Source organism: Dermacentor andersoni, chromosome 2 (genome assembly GCF_023375885.2).
Source record: "Dermacentor andersoni chromosome 2, qqDerAnde1_hic_scaffold, whole genome shotgun sequence".
NCBI classification, from domain to species: Eukaryota; Metazoa; Arthropoda; class Arachnida; order Ixodida; family Ixodidae; genus Dermacentor; species Dermacentor andersoni.
Genome location: NC_092815.1, coordinates 69,971,122 through 69,992,162, shown reverse-complemented (window position 1 = coordinate 69,992,162; position 21,041 = coordinate 69,971,122). Strand labels below are relative to the sequence as shown.

General features: G+C 43.5%; 1 protein-coding gene across 4 annotated transcripts in view; it reads left to right on the top strand.

Annotated features, from left to right (window-relative positions):
- The window catches only part of Mef2 (myocyte enhancer factor 2), a 145,249-nt gene that overhangs the window by 115,979 nt on the left and 8,229 nt on the right, over nt 1-21,041 (top strand). For 2 of the 4 annotated variants that reach the window (XM_050188841.3, XM_050188844.3), the window contains exons 2-8: nt 5,793-5,927; nt 9,928-10,131; nt 12,803-12,838; nt 16,322-16,486; nt 17,004-17,124; nt 18,039-18,232; nt 20,235-20,379. In XM_050188841.3, coding sequence (XP_050044798.1) covers nt 5,874-5,927; nt 9,928-10,131; nt 12,803-12,838; nt 16,322-16,486; nt 17,004-17,124; nt 18,039-18,232; nt 20,235-20,379 — 919 coding nt within the window. In that variant the 5' untranslated portion in view covers nt 5,793-5,873. Of the gene's footprint in view, nt 1-3,643; nt 3,807-4,337; nt 4,443-5,792; nt 5,928-9,927; nt 10,132-12,802; nt 12,839-16,321; nt 16,487-17,003; nt 17,125-18,038; nt 18,233-20,234; nt 20,380-21,041 lie in introns of those variants that run through there. The other 2 variants (XM_050188842.2, XM_050188843.3) reach the window with 2 other exon arrangements.

The following is a 21,041-nucleotide window of genomic DNA, read 5'->3' as shown; positions in this document are numbered from 1 at the left end:
TGAAGTGAAAATAGGCTATTTCTAAGCCGAACGCGGTTGTCTTCAGCGAGCCGCAGTGTGCTTAGCCAGTGGACTCGTGGCGGCAACCTGCGGCGGCCGCGGTATCTACGCCATGTAGCCGACCGCAGCTTGATAATGCCTGACTGGCTGCCCAGGCGGCGCTGCGGAAACGCCAGTCAACAGAGCCCTCTATGCCGCGCCTTTAAGTTTCGGGTAGTACGATATGCGATGCCCTGCTGGCGAATGCATGCATGGCTCCGCGGTATATCTGCTCGTCTCAGCTGCGCCGTGATGGGAATTTTGGAGAATTTCGTGCATGAGAGGATTTGTAGCATGCCTTCCGTCGCCAAGGAAGCAAAGCCATGTGCCGAATGCGTGGACTGCGCACGAGAAGTCGCAGACGCCGTTTCGGTGCACTGCCGCTTTCATGCGTCTGCTGCTCAAGTCGCGCGATGGCAAGCTGTAACGACAGACTGCCGCAATATGTGTCTATTCGCGTAAGCACGTGCACCAACTCAGAACCGTTGCCCAATATAACAATGACTTAGTTAGCTAATGAAACTAATATAACCTAGCTGCTGGAGTTAGCACTGTAGCTCAGCTTGAGCGGCTCTGGTGTATGTTGACGCTGAGACTGCCGGCCACATGCATGCTTATGCCGCAAACGCGCATTTCCAGACATCGCAATAAGTAAATACTGGGACTGAGTGTCTGTAACCTTTGCGGTCATGTGCAGTAGCTTTTTTTTTTTTTTCCGGAGGAAGAACGATGCCGCATCAACGTTTGATATCATTCATTTCTTTACAGTAACATACAATGTGACAACGGCTGTTTAAACACCACTTTTTATATACAGTTCCCTATCTTATTGCCGCAATTGACTGTGCCACGTCAGTCGATTAATTTTCTTGACTTGTTCCCTCAGCAACGCGTTATGTAACAGCTTCAACCGCTCTATATGAACTTTCGCTTAATTAGGTGAGCCGCTTCACCACAAGAAATTGCTTTAGGTCCTGTAAATTCCTGTAGGTGGCAGTTTTCTAATAAAAAGAAATCATCCGCATGCACCTTTACAGACGACTGCACTTTTCATGGTTAAGCTAAAATGGGGTGCACTCTCGACGAGATTATCCACAGGCTACCCTCAGCGAACGCAATTGCCTTTTCCGATATCTGAACACCAAAATAAAACAGGAAATAAACACTGAACAAACACACGAAGCAAGCGAGACCGGTTGTATACTGCCCGGTGACAGCGTAGGATAATGCGGAGAGCTGCGGCTTGTATACTACCCAGTCAATTTTATTGCTCGCCACCAAGTCGTCGCACAGTGTGTTGAAAATTCCAGCGTGTCAAGCCCATGACCCTCATGACAACTCACCATGCATCAATAACGGCGGTGACAGTGCTTGGGGACAGCACGCTGCTCCACGCAGTCTGGCGTATTACTCTAGAGTTTGCTACCAACTCACCGGGTCCGGCCGCCTTCAGCACTGTTTGTCGCACAAAAAGCGCCCGCACTCTATGACCTGTGCTGCATTCGGTAGCGCGCAACGCCCTACGTACGCGTCGAACACTTTTCGAGTGCGAGAACTACTAGGCACAAGACTCACAACGAAGCACAAAACGAGCGAGACCCGTGTTACTCTACGGGAACGCGTATTTTCTATACTATCCAGCCAACTTCGTTGACCACCGCCAGGTCACGCCACGGTGCTTTCAAAACTCGAGTGCGTCAACCCCATTGGCCAATAGCAGCCGTTTAAGGGAATGACGAAATAGTGCGTCCGATGACGAAATAATGCGTCTAGAAGAGATTGAGGACAGGTCTTTCTGTTGAAAAAAAGAGTGTTCGAGAGAAAGGTGACTTCGCGATCCACTTGCTAGCTCCACGCACCGCGTACGACAGCAAAACTAGGCTGAGATGCTCACAGCAGCGTATGCTACCTGTGAGCTATGTTATTTCACCAAGCCCTAGGGATGGTTCAGGGCCCATTGAAAATGAATGTCCCATCTGCGCTGCGGTTTTGATTAAGTGGGGAGGTGTTCCCGCTTCGGGAGTCTGCTTGACAACACTTGAAGGCACCATAATAGGTAGTGGCTGCCTTTGAAGGCGTTCAACATGGTAGGCTACTGCTCGGTGCCGCAGTGCCGGACTAACGCAACGGAGCCCGGTGTCAGCTTTCACACGTACCCGCGGGACAATAAGCTGCGTGAAGCTTGGAACGCGAAACTTAGAACCGGCAAGCAGCTATCGGTACAACTGTGGTGTGCAGCAAGCACTTCCGAGAGGACTATTTATGCTACGGCGTCGGGACTGCCATGTTCAAAAAGCGCGCACTGAGACGCTCGCCCACGGGCTCTGTCCGGCTGATGTCACGAAGCTTTGATCCATGAACTTGTTGATGCTAGATACTGGCAAGTTCACTGGAATGGAAAGGGAACGCTAAGAAGCACATTAAAAAAGGCATGGCATATGCTCATGTTTGTGGTAGCAGTAAACAATGAATGCACTGGACTAAGAAAAAGAAGCAGCCGAAAATTGCTCGCCGAGAACACCGGTAAACATACAGTGCGATGCAACTTTTAAATTAACGATATTGAAACGTCCAAAAATTTAGAAAAAAGAAAAAAAAGATTGAATCGTCGCGAAGGCACATCACAAGTCACCGTAGGCATCGCTGTCCTTATAATTATAACGACATTATTTTTTTAGCAACTCTGATAGCAACAATGGTTGCTTGTGTACTGTCAAATGTTTATATGCTACGGCCTAAAGCTCACGGCACGGTTCGAAAACGCGCTCGCTGCGTAAGTATAACATTACGCGCGGACCTGCATGCAGACGCGCAGTCGGTCGCTGCGAACCCGTGCGATGGCTGTATTGAAGCTTCATTTTGTTGCGTTCCGTTCGGTTACACAGACAGCCCACTATAAGAACACATTTGACATAATTTGCCCTCAGTGATTGCCTATCTTTCGCTCAAGAAACCGGTTCGGAGGACTCCATGCTGTGACCGCGCGCAGTGGGCGTTCACTGCACATGTTCGGTAAATATATAACGTCTGTAAACCATTCTGTGGTTTCTGTTTCGACAAGGTTATTATTTTGACAGTAAAAAAAAAAATCTGTCGTCTCGAGAGTACTTAGAGAAATGTCCAGGAGAGCTCCCGCGTGGTGTCTTTATTGAGCGCCGACAGCCAAACCTATGAGGAGCGCACCCCGTTATCCCTCATACTACGCCAGCGAGGCGCTTCCGACAGATGGAGACTCCGTAAGTCTTCGCCAACAATATCTGTCTCTTGCACGAAAGCACTCAAATTCGAAGGCTCATACATCGCGATACAACGCTAACTGCAGAATACGCTGGTGATCGTATCAGATGCTCTAGAGTTAGGGTAGTCGCTGTGTCATTTTTCGTCGACGAATTATTCCAGTTGCATACAAACGTTACAGGGCAAATAAAGAAGAATGTCCGGGCTTTAGAGGGGAACGAAAACGATTGGATATTCCGCATTTTTCATCTATTCGCTTCTCACCGCCCACGCGCAGGCAATGCTTCTTGGTTTCGGTTTCAACAGTGCCTCCGCGCGGTGATTCCGCCGCGTTTAGCCGGCGCGCGCCTTTCCAGTTGGCACTGCTGGCAACACGACTTTCGGAGAACATGGCGCCCGTCAGCAGGTCGCATTGCGCTCGTGAGGCAGCACAGCTGTTTTCTCGTCTTCTATTGCGGACTTGAATGGATATCTGTCGACAGCGCCCTACCTTTTCAAGACTTCTTGTGTTCGGTTCGTACCAGTGACCCGTGAGTGTCCTTCGAAAGTGTTTCTTTTAGCTGTAGACTTGCGATTCGCCGAATGCTACTGATAAATCTCGGGAACTTTACGCCCGCGATAGCAGAACCAAGATAGAATTCTTTCGCTACGTCACTTTTCTTCGACATCGCTGTTTTTGGTCACCAGGTCGCTGCTCAGGGGAGCTCGAGGACATTCCGTAGAAACGTTACGGTCTTGGGTTCGGGTCCCGTAGAGATCCTAAAGGACATGGCGGGTGTCTCCTGATAGGCGCGCGCGGTGTCGAAAGGCGCGACGAGATGTTGTGACAACACCCCACTGTTGCCGCAATAAAGATAAGCGGGAGCCTTATCTCCCCTTTCGTTTTCTTTGTTCTTTGTGCGACTGCCGAGTGTGTCCCCTTCCCTTACGCGCCCCTCGCAACGCCCCCCCCCCCCCTCCCCGCGCCGACGTGTTTGCGCAGTCGTGCAACAACAAGCGATCAGGGTACGTGTAGTAGCTTGGCGGATCGCATCGTACGTATGCCTCGTATGCTCGTCGGCAGATTCCCCCCGCGGCAGCCAAGACGGAACGGACGTGCGTGGCCCGATCTAGCGAGCGTGCGCGCTCCGTTTCACCGCGACGTTGGAAGCTTCCCCAAGGAAAGGGTTGGTGGCGGTGTGTCTCTGAATTCGGGCCAGAATGGGGTTGCGCTGCGCGTCAGACGCGCACGACTTCCACTGAGCCGGCCGTCGCGCTCGGCGATGAATCGATGACGACCCAGAAGTTTGCCTCAGTGCGCCCGTCTCGCGATCAAGCTTTTGTGGCCGCCCCTCCCCGTTTTGACGGCCACCCGGAGCTTCTGCGCCGTTCGTCCGCTAAAGTAGCTGGTGTCCCGTTACACTGGTGGGCGACGCACCTGTGGCGAAGGGGTTGTGGGGAAATGTGTTTCTTCGGTAGTGCCGCAACTACTCGTTAATCCACACATTGGCTGGCGCGCAGCGCCGTTGAATGAGCGTTCATATATCATCAGTCCGTGCGACCTTGGCTCGTAGTGCTTATGCGCAACCAATTAAGTATAATTTGCATTGAGCATTCCGCAGAATCTGCCGATCGGTGGTGGGAATGAGCAAGGAATGGCAACTGGCAGCATGGAAACGTGCGGCTTGGTTTAAGTTATTCACCGCGGTGCGAGCACTTTTGCAGAAAGGCATACTGCGCACGTGCTATTTGCGAAAATCGTCGTCCAGACATACGAGCGCAGCGCACGGTCTGCCGTCGACTGCGATGCGTGTGCCTGAATGATAGCAGCACGTGCCGCTGTCGCCCTCTGGTGATGGTCGTGTTCAACAATTTCATCGTCTGCTTGCGTAACGTGGTTTCCTCTTCCTCGTTCTCGCTACTGCTGTGATTATTAAAATGCCAATAATTCAACATGCGATATAATTTGCGTGTCCATATTGTGCCCGTTTAGGTTATTCTTAGCACAGTGTAAAAGCTTGTCTCACGGAGCATTATAACACCACAACGAGCATGGCATGCCAGGAAGTAAATACACTGATCACTGAGGAACTATTTCGCTATTCATGTACATTTACCAAGTGAACCACTTGCTTCTCAACGAACATGCTTCGTCTTGGTGCCTGTCCACTGGTCATCATGTTAGGTGCAGTGGAATTGTGGTTACAGATGTGACAATGACACAGCACATGGTGTACAGGCTGATTCTGTAGCTTGTTTGAAGAGTTATATATAAAAAAAATTACTTCAGTCTGTGTTGCGAGCATTGCCTGTTTATGGCCTATGGCACACTAATATCAGTGACCAAGGTTTCTAGTTGTACTGGAAGTTGCCTTACGTTAGTATGACATGCATGCCATACTAAATGCCTCTCACTTCTGAAAGTTTAGTTAATGTTTGCAGAGACAACTGGCTTAATTTGGGCAGCACGAATTGACTAGAATGCTTTTTCACTTGCTGTCGCTAATGTCAAAAACCAATCGCTTTCCTATGTGCAGTGGCCGAGTGAGAGGGGGCTGTGCATGACTTCTCCCTGAGGAGACCAACTACTATTCACAACGTGCCCCGAAACCAAAGCCATGGGGAGGAAAAAAATACAGATATCCAGGATCACGGACGAGAGGAACCGGCAGGTGAGTGCATATGTGCATGACAGGTGCTTTGCTCCGAGCGAAGAGAACCACAGTTCCCCACCAAGTCCATAACAATTCCCAAGTTCAATGACATTGGTAGTTTTCTGTTGGGCTACCTTGTTACGTGGTGTTAAGAGCAAAAACATAACAGAAAATGGTACAAGAAAGAGACAGATACAACACTGTTTTCAATCTTTTATAGGGCAGGCAGCCAGAGATAGCATATCTGGAATGTCAAGCATATAATATATAAGCATACCTGGAAAACTAGATACTTTTATAGATTAAAGAGGCCCTGAAACACTTCTTGAACATAATAAGAAAATGTTGCTAATCTGTTGTAGAGATTGCTGTGAACATGTGGGCCAAATATTACTGCGCTGCATGCAGAAGCGAATTTAAAATCTCGAATTAAAATTTATTCTGCAATGCTGTTGTGCAGCGTCATCAAAAGCAGCTGGCTCATCAATGCTATTGACTGATTTCGTGATTGTCAGAGCATTCTCAGTAATACATAATTGATAATATTGAGTTAAATAAATAACAATATATATGTCTGTGGTTTCAAATAGACAGGAAAATAATTTCATCTTTTAAATGCTCCTACCTGCATCTGGCCTCCAAGATGGCAGTGCCATGCTGTGTAGCATAGTCTACTGCGGCTACCACAAGGTGCCAGCTTGACGACACTCAACTGCCAGCGTGACACTCAGCTTTTTTGGCCAGGGCTTTGCCCTCTTGCCTTCTGTACTGTGTAGCTTCCAGTGCACTAGCAGAGAAGAAAAGAGAGAGAAAGCTAGGTATCAGTGCGATAACCCCAATTATAGTTGAAGGATCTGAAAAATGTTTACATCATGAGATTCATGAGATGATGACATCCTTTAATAGTGAGGCCATTCTGTGATTAGCTAGAGAACTGTTCCAGGGCCCCTTTAACTTGCTGTATTGTAGCACCTGGCTTATGGAGAACCCACAATGCTGGTGTCCAGGCCAGGGGTTAAGGCGTCTCTTAATCTCACTCTTGCTCAATCTTCTTTGTACCCTGCCACTGACGGCAGCATCGCTACAATTCGAATGCTACACTAACCACATGGCCAATGCCATTGCGTAATGCTATTGCAAAAGTAATTAAGCTCTGGGGTACAGGTTTAGACCTAAGGGCTTTCCAAATTTACATCAGTATTGCATCTGCTTTGTCACGCTTGAGAAACAGTTAGTCAATGGATACCTGCCAACCTGTCCAAATTTTCCATAAAGGCAGCACATTTGGGTATCATTCTATGATTGTACAAATATTGCGTCAAGTTTTATGAAAAATAAATTCTCTTCCAGGAAAAATTTTAATCACATTGAAAGATTAAGCACAGCAGGATTGGAAATGATGCATACAAATAAGATATTGTGATGTTACCTGTGCCACCCTCTTGTGGCAAGACACTGTATGCCAGAGGGATACATGCTTCAAAAAGGTTTATTAAGACAAGTTCCTGAAGCAGGCCAAATCAGCACGAACTGATGGCATAGTGGCTATTGTATCCTGTCGCTTAGCACGATGTCGCAGATCAGACATGTGGTCGAGAGTTTTATGGAATATTGGCTGGTCAGGTAAAATCACCGTCAAGAAAGAAGCAAGCCATTCACCGTAGTGAAAACCTATGGCTGACTATGATCAGTGACCTGCTTCTTAACACTATCAGCCGTGGCAGCTGCATTTCAGTGATAGTGGAATGCATGAGTGCCTGTCTAGTACTTATCTGTAAGTGCATGTTAAATAAACGCAGATATTCAGAACTGTAGTCAGTCCTTCACTGCAGTTTCCATCATTACCCTCTTTGCAGCTTTGAGAAGCTAAGTTAGGCAGTGAAGAGAAATAATTATTAATATATGCTAGATTGGGTAGACTTCTACAACATCAGACATGTCAGTATTGCTGCAATATTTTGGATTTTAATGGCATCTGCTACAAACTAGTTAAGCGTTTATTAGTAGGCAAAGGTTACTTGCACACGGCGGACGCATTTCGATGGGGGTGAAATGCGAAAACACCTGTGTACTTAGATTTAGGTGCACGTTAAAGATCCCCAGGTGGTCGAAATTTCCGGAGTCCTCCACTACGGCGTGTCCCATAATCAGAGAGTGGTTTTGGCACGTTAAACCCCATAATTTAATCTTAATTTTTTTTTAAACATTACTTCCATTTAAGACAGAGTCAGCCTGGGAACTTTCTCTGCACGAGAACAGTGCACATATGGGAAAATAAATTTAAATTAGTAACATTATGCTAACGTTATTAGCAATGCAGTCTAGGCACAAGTTTCAAGAAAAGGAAATTGCCCTATTCTGCTCAAGAAATGAAAGTAAGATTTTGAAAGAATACTGTGCGAACCTAGGCTGATTTAGTATACTTATTCAGTGACCCTTTACATACCAGCAATAACGACGTGTAGTTGTAAAATAATGCTACCTATGCAGCTGTTTTGAAAGGCATAAAGAACTCATTCTACCGAGGTAACAAAAAAAATTTCAGATAATGGAGCAGCACCTTTAGAGTTTTCGATCACATTTGGCAGGCGAGTTCAATGCATATACATCTATGCTGTTAGGTCATTCTGTGTTCCGCAGGGCAGCCTGTATCTCTCATGGACTATCCGGGCACTTAAGATGGAATACCTGTGTAGGTAACGCCTGCTTTTTGAGACTGGAGATGCTGCCATGAAACGCTGACATATCCAGTGGTGCAATCATGGGCTTTTGTGAGTTTTCTGCCCAACCTTCTGCCAATGGCTGGTAAAACTGAAAGGAACAACCAAGTTGGTTCCTTTTGATCTCTGTGCAGCGAAGCTGTTAGTGCAACTGGATAAAATAACAAGACATCCACTTGAAAAATCCCTTCCAAATGTTCACAAAGATTCATTGAGAAAACTAATGGAGCTAGCAGAATCAAATTAGAAGAGTTTATTGGGTCTGTCAAGTGATATGTGCATGAAATCAGAAGTTTGCGATGTTTTTAACCATGTTGTGGGAAATTACAAAGTTTCTGTTAATTATGTTTTGTAGCACTGTGGGGCATTTAGGAACTTCGAGCATATCAAAATTAAACTTGGCAGGAATAAAGTGTGTCTTTTGTGGGGAGATCTCGAAGAAGTTTCCAAGTCGTGGGCACTGTAAAAAATGATAAAATGTGTATTCTTATTTTTCAAATAACTTTAGAGGCAACAAAACATTTTGTTTGTAAACTACCGGCCATACTGAGATGAAGCTTTCTAGGAATTAAGTGTTGTTGGGTGGAACATGCTGGTGTAATACATGGATTCGTTTAGTTGATAAAAAATGGTAAATATAGCAACTTCTGAAAATTGTAGCAAATTAAGCAGCTATGTTAAAACACTTCCATTTTGCACGGAAGCCTCGAACAGTGCTAGTTGACCCTTCTTTACGTCTATGTTTTACAGACAAAAATATCTTCTTTGAAGCTGTAAGATTTCACATTGTTGTGAATTTGTGAGAATGCCTTGTGCATGAAATAGCCGCCTCCACACTCAAGAATTTTGCTATTTTTTTACTCCTAAAATATTCATTTGGCAAAGAAGCTACGTTCACTTTTGTGCTACTGAGTAATATGCTTATAAAATGTAAAATATTCAGTGGAATCTAAAATATGAATTTTTTGACCCGTGTTGATCTCTCGTGGAATCGCCAAGCTTGCATTTGAAAGTCAAAACTCAGTTGCAATTTCCTTTGCCAATAAGTCATCATATTGTGCCAAGCAAGCAGTTCATTATTGTCACTAGAACTGCGACAGTATAAAGCTACAGCTTTTCATCTTTGTGCATTGTGCACTAAAATTTCCTTCTCAGTTATTTTACCGAAGTGGCATGCTGCTGCCTCATTTCATCAATGCATGAGCTGTACTTGTCCGAAACAGTATAGTCCAAGCGGAAAGGTTAACTCAGTGCCCTCGTCTCACTACGTCTAAAGTTTGCTGCGTCTCCGCTCACAGGTGACGTTTACGAAGCGCAAGTTTGGCCTGATGAAGAAGGCCTATGAGCTGAGTGTGCTCTGTGACTGCGAGATCGCCCTGATCATCTTCAACAGCACCAACAAGCTGTTCCAGTATGCCAGTACCGACATGGACAAGGTTCTGCTCAAGTACACCGAGTACAACGAGCCACACGAGAGTCGTACCAACAGCGACATTGTTGAGGTGAGTCTGCAATGCACTGCTCTTACTACTTTTGCCTCGCCTCTGTATTTCTTACTTCTTGTTTTCTTCTCTGCTATGTTCAGTAGCGAGGCATTCCATTGATGACGTATTTTAGCCTTTTGACCTTATAAGCAGTGCTACTATAGCATTTGAGGCTTTTCACGTGATGAGAGAACCAAAGGTGAGATGCTACTCTTGCTGTCTGGTGTAGTATGAAAGTTCACATAGTTTGACATCTTTAAAACATTTCGTGCAGGCTCAGCTGCTTTATTTATATAATTCTTTTTTATTTTATTTGAGGAATTTACCGAGCTATTTGCTATGCAAAATATGAATTCTGAGCCATGTACAGAAGAATCAGATGTTAACTTTTGACCCTCACCCCTACTTAGGCCACTAAGCCATCCATTTCATTAAAGCTCCTTCTATAGTTTTGCTGTTAGGAAAACAAGGAGCTCTATACAATGTATGTTTAGAGTAGTATGTAAAGATTTTTACAGTGCTTATGTTGTTTAACACATTGAAGAGCTGTAACTCTTAGATATGTTAACAGGTGAAGCTAGTTGCTAAAAAAATAATTCATTCTACCAAGTTCTGTACATGCATAAAAAGGAATAGTTACTTTTGAACATGTAGGAAGCCTAGCACAGAAAATAAAAGTACTTTTGTTATTAGAGTACAGACCAGAATATACAGGGGCTTTTCGAGTCGACAGTAAATGCAAAACATTTCCTCCACAGCCAAATATAGTTTGTCATACAGGTAGGTCTATGCAGACAGATATGCTGTGGTAATTGACCAAATTCTGTGCTTTCTCTGTCAAAAGATATGAAGTCAATATGCCAATAGAAGCATAAGTGCTAATGAGTCCTGATTGTGTTCTGCTCTGCCCATGAAACTCCTGTTGCTAGAAAGCTCTTGAGAGCGAAATGCTTGCTTTCGAGCTCACAAGTGCTCCGAAGCTTTTGATCTGTGTATGTGCAACAGGAGGACTGCTGGACATCCCAGTGTCAGCTGCAGTCACACAGGCAGTGACTTTGTTTCTTTTGACTGAGACTGTGCTATCACTTTCCTTGTTGCAAATGGGTTAACTTATATCTTTTCATCGTTTCTACTACTCTTGAAGATATCTCTGTAATCTGTCTGAGCTAGCCATTTTGTAGTCTGTCGGAGTTGCCTTTCTGTTGCATTTTTTTAGCCTGTCACAGTTGTGCTCATGACTCGATATACACGTCATGACATGCGTCAGTTGATATTATGTGTGTTTGTGGGAGCCACAGTCCATTCCAGGTTATTCTAGAGTGCCACGAAGATTTGTCTGTGGCACTTTGCCATTGTTGACCTAACTTGTGCTTCCCTCATCTCCTATTATTTTCATGGGGTTTTCCTTGCACAGTTAACCCAAACCCAGTCACTAACAATCTAACATGGGGCCCTACAACGTAAGACTATTCCAATCTGTTCTTATTCCAAATCGGCTATTAGCCCTCCCTGATAGGTCAGAATGGTTCAGGTCCAGCCCATATGGGTGGCCGTCACCACAAACAGGTTGGAATAGCTTTATGTTATGCCAGCTATGATGTGCTGTACTTTCTCAGTCTTTTTCTTTTGCTGTTGTTTGCACATACACACTCTTGTGCATGGCTGGGCTGCACTTCAGGCTGCTAGTGGTGCACTCATTTTAACACTGCATGTGTTCTTTGTTGGCAAATTAACTGTCTTGTGGAACATTATGAAATAATGGCTTTGCTTGCAAAGTTTAGCGAACTCTCACATAAATGGGCTTAGAATGGGATGTACAAATAGTTGTATTGAATGTGAGAACCGTTCGGTAGCCATTATGGCGGTTATACACAACATAAAATTAATTATTTACTTACTAGACGTTGGACCTACATTTCATGTTTGTTGTTTACGTTAGGTTTCCTTCAGACTATGTGCATCCACGGTAACAAACTGTAGATTAAAATATTGATTTGCGACGTTTAATAAATTATTTTCTACTTCACGCCTTACTCCTCACTTTCTATCCATCTCTTCCTTTAGTGATAATTTCTCTGGTCACAGTATCTAGTGACATTTCTGGCACAGCTGCTTGCTGACTGTTTTTAAGGCACTACACTTAAACGGCATTAAGTACTGTACTGAAAGCTTTACATTGCAGTACTATCTTTTTTTGGAACAACATGCAAACCACTACAGTGTCCATTAAAGAATTTCTCTTTATGTTGGGGAAAGGAAGATGCGTTTTTTGAGTGTATTCTTCAATGTATTCAGACATTCTTCACTGTATTGCCTTCTCTGTGGAGCGAGAGAGAGAGAGACAAAGTCAAGTGATAAGAATAGATGTACTTTTTTTTACAAGTTAAGCTAAAAAAAAAAGATATTGCTTCATTAGAGTTCCTAGTGTGGAATGACCAACTGTGGCTACTGATATGAGCAGCTAGTGACAAAGACACATATTAGTAGCGCACCTCAACTGGCCTACTTGACGAAATTAAAAGTAGACTGTTCTCACAAAAGAGTGAAGACATGGAATGTTCACCACTAGACCTCCTGGTGACAACGCACACACACAAATTAGGGCAGTCAGACCCAACCGAGTGCTTTTTTATAAGCAGCCACTTAGCCACTGTACTTAATCGCTGTCCCCGTTTCTTGTCTCATTCAGAAATTGCGCCACCAACGCCTGGATGGCGGCAGTCAGGTGAGTTGGCTGTGAAAGTGCAGCTTACATACAACATACATTGCAGAGGATTTTGGGTTTCTCGCGAGCCAGGCTTTCTGCAAAAATGGGCTGTGTGCACCGGGCACCCCGAAGCCAACAGTTTGGCATACGTGTCTCATGGGCATTGTGGATGATGGGACTCTTTTGGATACTTCATCACTTGGAACAGTTAACAAGCTGCATTGGCTTTCCTTTGCATTTTGTTGCCTGCAGAATGGTTTACTGACATTTGTGTCCTTAATCCTTAACTGCATCCTGGAGGAGATTTGCTGCATTTTAACTGCATCCCTGGAGGCTAATATCACAGTTACTTACTGGCAAGTGCATGACTTCTGTTCGGCAAGTTCAGGTGCACCTGCCTGATGATAACACTCTTCCTTCAAATGGTACCACTTAAAAGAGTTTGTGCATTGCAGTGTAGAGGTGAGACCGTCTCGACTTGTCAGCATTCGCAGCTGCAAAAGTGGATGCAGCACCCTTAGTGTGCATGCTGTGCATGATTATTGTCAAATAAACTCGCACTCGCCTAAGGTTCAAAAGGAAGTAAAACATATAATGACGTTTCGAGTTTATTTGGTCATGTATCACCCTCGCCTGACGAGCCTTTGTCGAATTTTGGGCTATGTGCGTGATTACTACTGCAGTTCTTGCATAATTAAGTCCCTTTGACTTCTCATTAACGTACAGAAAAAGATGTCAAGTGTTCTGAGCAGCAGGCACTATGCCTGCTATTTATTGTGCTCTTACAGCTCTGGTGCTGCTCAGTGTATGCTTACTTATATAACCTCATGTATGGGGTGATCATTTTTAAGTTTTACAGAATTCTTAAAGATCACCTGTGGCAGATAGCATAATACTTGTCCTTGAGCTATATTATTTGAAGAGGCAGACGTTACTAGCACAAGAAATAGAAACACATACTTAAGTAATTACCAAATATTCACTAATTAACATTTTAATTAATATACAACACATATTGCAATTTACTAATTGTAGCTGGTGAGTTCCCAAGACATGTCTACTTGAAGTTAACTTCCAGAATTACACCAGTTTCAAGATATTAGTTCCCAAACTGTGGAACAAAATACATGGACATTTCAGTTACTGTTGTGCTTCAACGCAGAAAAGAGCATTTTGTTCAAAATGTAAGCGGAACAACAGCGCATTTTTACAGAGAGCTTGATGGCGCATATCTCCAGACTGGTATCATTCTGGAAATTGATTCTGAGTGGAATGCAAGCTCTCCAACTGCAATTTGTAAATTGCCATATGTGCCATAAGGCATTAACTAAGGAGTTAATTACTGAATTTTTGGTAATTATTTGAATATGTTTTTCAATTTCTCGTGCAAGTAATGTCTGCCTCCCTGAATAATCCAGCTCAAGGACTAGAATTATGTTATCTGCAAAAGGCAATCTTTTAATATTCTGTAAAGCTTAAAAATGTCCAGCCCGTACATGTACGTGCATTGGTTGCACATGCATAACAAATAGCACTGGGAGCTTAGAGGAAAAGATTGAGTGGTGGTTGTAGTGATGAAGCAGACGACAGAGTACTCACAACAGTTTTGTTCTGGTGTCTCAGTTTGCTTTCTGATGACAGTTCATGGCAGGGGACAAATCTCTGTACGGAACTTGTTTGTGCTTATTTGAGGCAGTGTTCAGGTAGTGCTCATGGTGTTTACTCTGAAACAGCCAAGTAGTGCTGTGCACACCACATAGTAGGTGATTCGTATTTAGTGTGTTATGTAGTCAAAGCCACATCCTACATACACCTTAACTGCATGTTTTATTTTGCAAGCATTACATTTTCAAGCCCATCATGAAGAGCTTATCAATATATCATGAGAGCATAGCCATCACATTCATATATGGAAGATCATTTTCCTAGTTCTCTTGAACTTTCAGGAGAACTTTAACGAAGATAAGAGGCTCAATCAATCAATCAATCAATCAATCAATCAATCAATCAATCAATCAATCAATCAATCAATCAATCAATCAATCAATCAATCAATCAATCAATCAATCAGTCAATCAGTCAATCAATCAATCAATCAATTTTGTAGTTCATTTTTTCCAATGTTGACCTTGCTGCTGTGATGGAAAAGCAAAGATAATCTAGTTGGTAATGAACAGCTCAATCTGAATTCTGATGATAATATGAGAATATTGTTATTAAAGATAGTTTACTTGAGCTTCATCTTGCCAAATGCAACTTTTTGTGAGTGAAATACTGAGGAAAACATTACTTGAGATCCATGAACAGTCTTCACATTTTTGTGTTTTTATGAATAAATTGCCCAAGTTTCATTTCATTGTGTCTGCTTTAGTGCACAACCTTGATGAGAAGTGGTGGGTGATGTATTTCGTCATGTGGCACTCAAACAGTCCAGTTTTATGCTACTGTTAGCATAGTTAAACTAAGCTGTGAAGGAATGTTTGTTCTTTGTCAAGTAGTTCTAAAGTAAAAAGAAAAAAGAATAGTTTTAAAGGAATGGAAGCAATTAACATCCACGCTCACTATGTAATGCTCCTTGATTTGCTCACAAGTGCTCGCTGCACGTGCTTACTTCATACTCGTAATAAATAATTTGGTAATGGTGAATATAATGAAGCGCAAAGCCTTAGCTGAGTTTCGCTGTCGTTCCTGAGTTATAAGTTGCATATCTAGAAATAAACCTGTGGTATGTGCGGCACTATTCATTTGGGATCGTCGCTCACAACTGAAGCCAGTGTTTGTAGTAAAGTAGTTAGAAGCACACAGTGCTGGAAGATGGTGCACTCTTTAACCAGTTGATTGTAGTAGCCGACAGTGGCACTCTTCCGCATGAATGTTGCATGCTCACATGCTGTACGGTGTTCAAACACACACATACCAGCATTCCCTGATTTTGTTTTCTTTTAACAATAATCCTTCTTCCTTAGGCTACAGAATCAAGCACCACAGTGTCCAGTATCATACTTTAGTGCTTTTGGTGATGTTTAGTAGAATGCAAATATTTCATTTGGCCTTAAGCATCGTGTAACTGGTGACCTTCAAAGACTTTCATAAAATTCAAAGGCAGTCAAAGCCAAATTGGTGGTGAATGATGTCATTATTTGTTACAATTCTGTGCCGAACACATTCAGGGCCATGGCTAGAGGGTTAATGACATCTGTTAAGGCAAGAGAATGGCACCCCAATAGTTAGTCAATGCCTTTAAGAGAAGGGGAAAAAATAAGCATAACAGATCGCTGATTCAATATGTGGAGTACGAGGTGAACGTAGTGCTTCCAAAATTTTAGTTGCAAACTAAATTTGGACATTAAGCAAGACATTGAGTAAAGGGAGCAAGACGAGTTAGCTTGCATATTTCTGCTGTCAAGCCATTAAATTAGGTAGTACTTTTATGAGTCCACTTCTTTGCTTTGAGTTACCTTTTGAAGCAGAGGAACACCTCGTCGGTTTTTCTCCACGCAGGCACTGAGCAAGAAGGAACACAAGAATTCCACAAATGGTTGCGACAGCCCAGAGCCGGATGCTGACCAGTACTCACTGACAACCCGGCCAGAAGCCAAGTACAGCAAAATCAATGAGGAGTTTGAATTGATGATGCAGCGCAGTGCTCAACTGAATGGGTCTCGAGTAAGTGTTTTCTCTACATTTTATGTTTGGGTATGTCACTTCCTTGTGCATATAGGCTGGCAAAAACTGTTACTGCTGGTTAGTTAAAAGGTCTTGGTGAAAGACATTAAGCGATGCTAACTCAGTAGAATACAGTTCCAAAATAGAAAATAACATAGACACAAGGAACCCGTAGACACCTGTTTGTCTTACCAGAAGATTAGCCAGAACTGAAGGAGCTACAAGCAAAGGTCCCCCATCTGTTTAGACAATCACATCATTTGTCTTGACAGAGCTCAACTTAGCAGAGGATTCTACTGTAGGTTGCCTTTAACTGGTTCTGCAAGAGGACACTGCAGGAGTGAAAATGTACTTGGAAGCCACTGTAACTTGCTATAAGATAATGCACTCAGGACATGGCAGTCCCAGCGGCAGTTTATTTGCATTGAAATCTAGCTCGGGAAGCTCTGAATGCAGTTGTTACAGTGAGTGTAAAGTAGGGTCAGAGACAAGCAGCTGTCTTTTGGCCTGCGCGCAGGGCCAGCCTTCCATGAGCCAAGGCATGAGCTCCCTCGCTGGCTATGCGTCCCAGGAGGGTCTTATGCAGCCTTCTCCCCAGATGACTCACTCTAGTGTCAGCCCCCGCCCGAGCTCTTCAGGTAAGTTGTTTGTTCTTTCACCAAGCTTAGCAGGTGGGAAAAGGGTTACATGTATAGTCTGATGTTACTCATTGGACAAGTGTGCATCTCTGTAATGTATTTTTTTTCTTAGCAGGTACATCTGTTTGTCCTAGACTTTTCATTTGTAATGTAACTAAAGTACATTTATTAATCTTCTCATCATGCTTTTGTTGAAAGCCTTGATTACTTTTATTTTCTGGGATGCAAATTAATCTAATAAATTGCATGTTTAGCGGAGGGAATACAGCAATATATTAACGTCACAAAGGATTGAACTCATGAGAATGTGGCTCTAGTGGCAGCTCCACACACTGAATGTGCTTGAGGATGAGAGAAAGCTTGCTATAGCTTGTAAAGTGAGGCTCTGTTGCTTGCTTGTTGTTTTACTCAATTGCCCACTCACTCACTTGCTTAATGTCTATATGAAACTATGTACTGTACGTTGAACATACCATTGGAAATAAAAATAGTATGAGAAAGACAGTAAAACTTAAGCATACCTCTTTATGGGTAATGGCTGCCTAGCCGTAATAATCATTAGTAGTATAATAGTCAGTAATGACAATAAATATTTTGGCCATAGGTTGAGGACCAGCATCTTTTTCATCCGCTTGTTTGAGAGCACTCAGGTAGGCTTTGAAGGGTGTATTGAATAGCAACTAAGCTTTACTGCAATCATAAGTAGGCTTCATCGGTAATGATGAAGCCTGGTTATCACTGATAGACCTTGTTATTCTTTTAGTACAACCTTAAAGCTGTCTTTCATCATCGTAGCACCACAAGCTATGCACTGACCACTTGAATATACCATTACTATTGTACCACTGAGCCTTGCTGGTGAAAGAATTGCAGAGCACAATGGCTCATCTCCATTTCACACGTGTGTTGTATAGGGGGTGCCTTGCTGGACATGAATGGTGTGAGCTCCAATGGTTACCACCGGTCAACGTCCCCATCAGCCAACTTGGCCAGCTGCAGTTCCCCTGCAGGCAAAGGTTCCAAGGGGGCCTCACCCAGCCGCTCATCTTCTTCCGCTGCTGGACTGCGTGTCGTCCTCCCAGGATCTCCTTCCCCCACAGGACAGCTGGTGAGAACAAAAATTAAAAATCAACACAGAGAGGAAGAGAGGGACAGATACCTGCTGTGGCGGCAGCTTGTAGCTCTGCTGTTGGGTTGCTGACCACGAAGCAGTGGTCTCGATTCTTGCTTTGGTGACTGCCTTCCGATCGATGGCAGAATGCAATGCGCTCATCTACTTAGCTTATTAAGTGCATATTCAGAAACCCCAGGGGGTTGAAATTAATCTGGAGTTTCTCACTGTACCGTTCCTCATAACCCTCTGTGCAGCTTCAAGTCGTTCAACGGACACTAAAGGAAAATATTAGGTTGAGCCAGATTGAAAGATTGCACTTCGCTAATAACAATGACAAAGTGGTCATTCATAGCGATAGCAGAGCTTTTGTAATTGAGAAAATGACGAATATGGAAAATTGCAGGGATGCTACCTGTTGCTGACCTCGCACGTGACCTAAGCACTAGCTGATTCACAGAAAGGGAATTAAAGGGATGTCATGTGGAGATTACGCCAATTCGGCTGTCTTGGCGTGGGCAGCTCAAATTGGGGGGCAGCAGTGGCAATTATCTATGCAACAGTGATATATTGGCCCACAAAAAACAATTAATAGATCCTTTGACAAATAATCTCTCAGTCTAACTCTGCTTAATATTTTCTTTTTAGTGTCCCCTGAAATTGTATGGTTGGAATTTGGAAAGGGACTGATAGTGCTTGCCTGTGAGCACTCTACGGATGGTTCGTCAAGATGACCTGTGATTGCTGTTGTACTGATGACTGCTACTTGTTCTCAGCTTCCTTTCCTTCATTTTACTCTCCTCGTACCTTATATGTGCTTCTTTCACATGTATGCATGGGATATAGAAATGATAATGCTTGTATAGTCACTCATGCATTTTGTGATGTCAAACTAAGAACATCTCTATCTTATATACTCACAATTTTTGCTTAATTGACCCAACAGTAAGATTGTCAAGAAAAACATTCTTGTTTTGCTGCAACATAACCTTGCCGGCTGCTGGTTTAAGCTTCATGCACAAACCCACCTGCACATCGACACCTGCTGAGGAACTTGCATGCACCATTGTTATATCTGTTTATAATGGCACTACAATTTTCAGAGTACCAACAATTGCATCAGCTGAGCTGGTAAGATCGTGAATCAGAAAGTTCTTGCCCCTATTTTATTTTAACCAAATTACGGCTGCAAACGTGAAGTCAACATATCCATTCACAGTGGTGGATCTTTCTTGAGTCAACCCAGCCTTATGTGCTGGTAGCTCTGCGGCAAGGCGCTGCTGCCAGTTGTTGAAGATGGCGGTTGTGCTTCAAATGTCCACAGCATACGAGCAACGAAGTGCGATTCATTTTCTATGGAACAAGGGACGAATGCCCGTCAAAATAGGGAAATGCAGCCCACGTATGGGGAAAGGTGCCACGCTTTGAGAAGTGTGAGGTGGTGGTGTTGTGAGTTCGCAAAAGGCCATGGAGACTTGCATGAGAATAAGCTTTTGGCAAGGCCGCATGCATCGCTTACTGACAACAGGGGCATCCCAAATTTAGTGCTGCGATGGGACAGATGTCTGAACCAGTATGGGGAGTACATAGAAATCGAGTGTAAAGCACGTAGAATAGTGCATATATTTGTAATTACCTCGATGTACCTTATTTTGACTCATAAAAAAATTGGGGCAATGACTTTCTGATTTGCCCACATAAAAATAATTTTAAAAGAAAAGTGTCTTATATGAAAAATGGAGAAGGCTAGGGAAAAAAGCTGTAAAGCACCTCGGCTGGTCCAGTGTATAATATGCACAAGTTTTAAATTTCTGCTCTTGTGTTGCAATCCGCCTTCTAATTAATTCAGACCTTAGTACACTTATAGTGGTTGTGTTTCATAGGCCATCACTTGGTGTCAATGATTATGTAAATGACGAACTAATTTTGCATTCAAGAGATGAATTTCTGCGGCAGAAGACGATTGCAAAACTGTGGGATGCATTTTTTTTCACTGCAGCATGACCCCTCACACTTGTTCCTCCAGCAGTCAATGGTTCGGACATCCAATGCTTCGCTCACAACCCCAGTTGTCTCAGTGACGGGGCCAGGGATGCCTGGCATGTCAGCGTATCCGTCCTCTCTAGCAGCTGGCTTTCCTCCATGTGAGCATTTAAACGCTTCACTTTTTGCTTTCTTTTCTTCTTCCTTTGTTTTCCATCGTATACGAACTCCACACGCAGTCTTTATCAAAAGAAACAAGTCCACTGGATGCATTACCTTATCTGAGTTATCGCTAATCTTCTGTTACATCTGCATTGCCTAGAAGCTAGAGAAAGGCAAAACTCTAGTCGTAACCTTGCAGGGAGGGCTTTCTAGTCTAAGCATTCTTGTGGGCAAAACACAACGTAACCAGCATTGACCAGTACTCATACTTCTGATGCCTTTGTTTCTTTTGACAAAGACTGTACAGCTCCAATCACACTTGTCTGCTGTGAGCAAGCAAGCAAGCAGCAATATTTACTGGCACATGCTACTCTTGAGATAGGTTTCAGCGTTTTGATGGAGGAAGCGTTCTCAATAAGGGACATTAAGCGAGTTTATCCCTTAAGTCACTTGTGAACATAGACATTACAATTCAGTGTGTGACATTTGCAAGCTCCAAAAGATGATTAGTTTTGCTGTGGCAGTACACGAATTTGTTTGTACAGACATGAATAAAATAACTCCCCATAAACAGCTTCTGCAAAGTCTACTGTTTAAGCATTAATCACAATATAAGAGACTTGAATAGACTATGTTACAACTGGCTCTGTCAATTTATGAT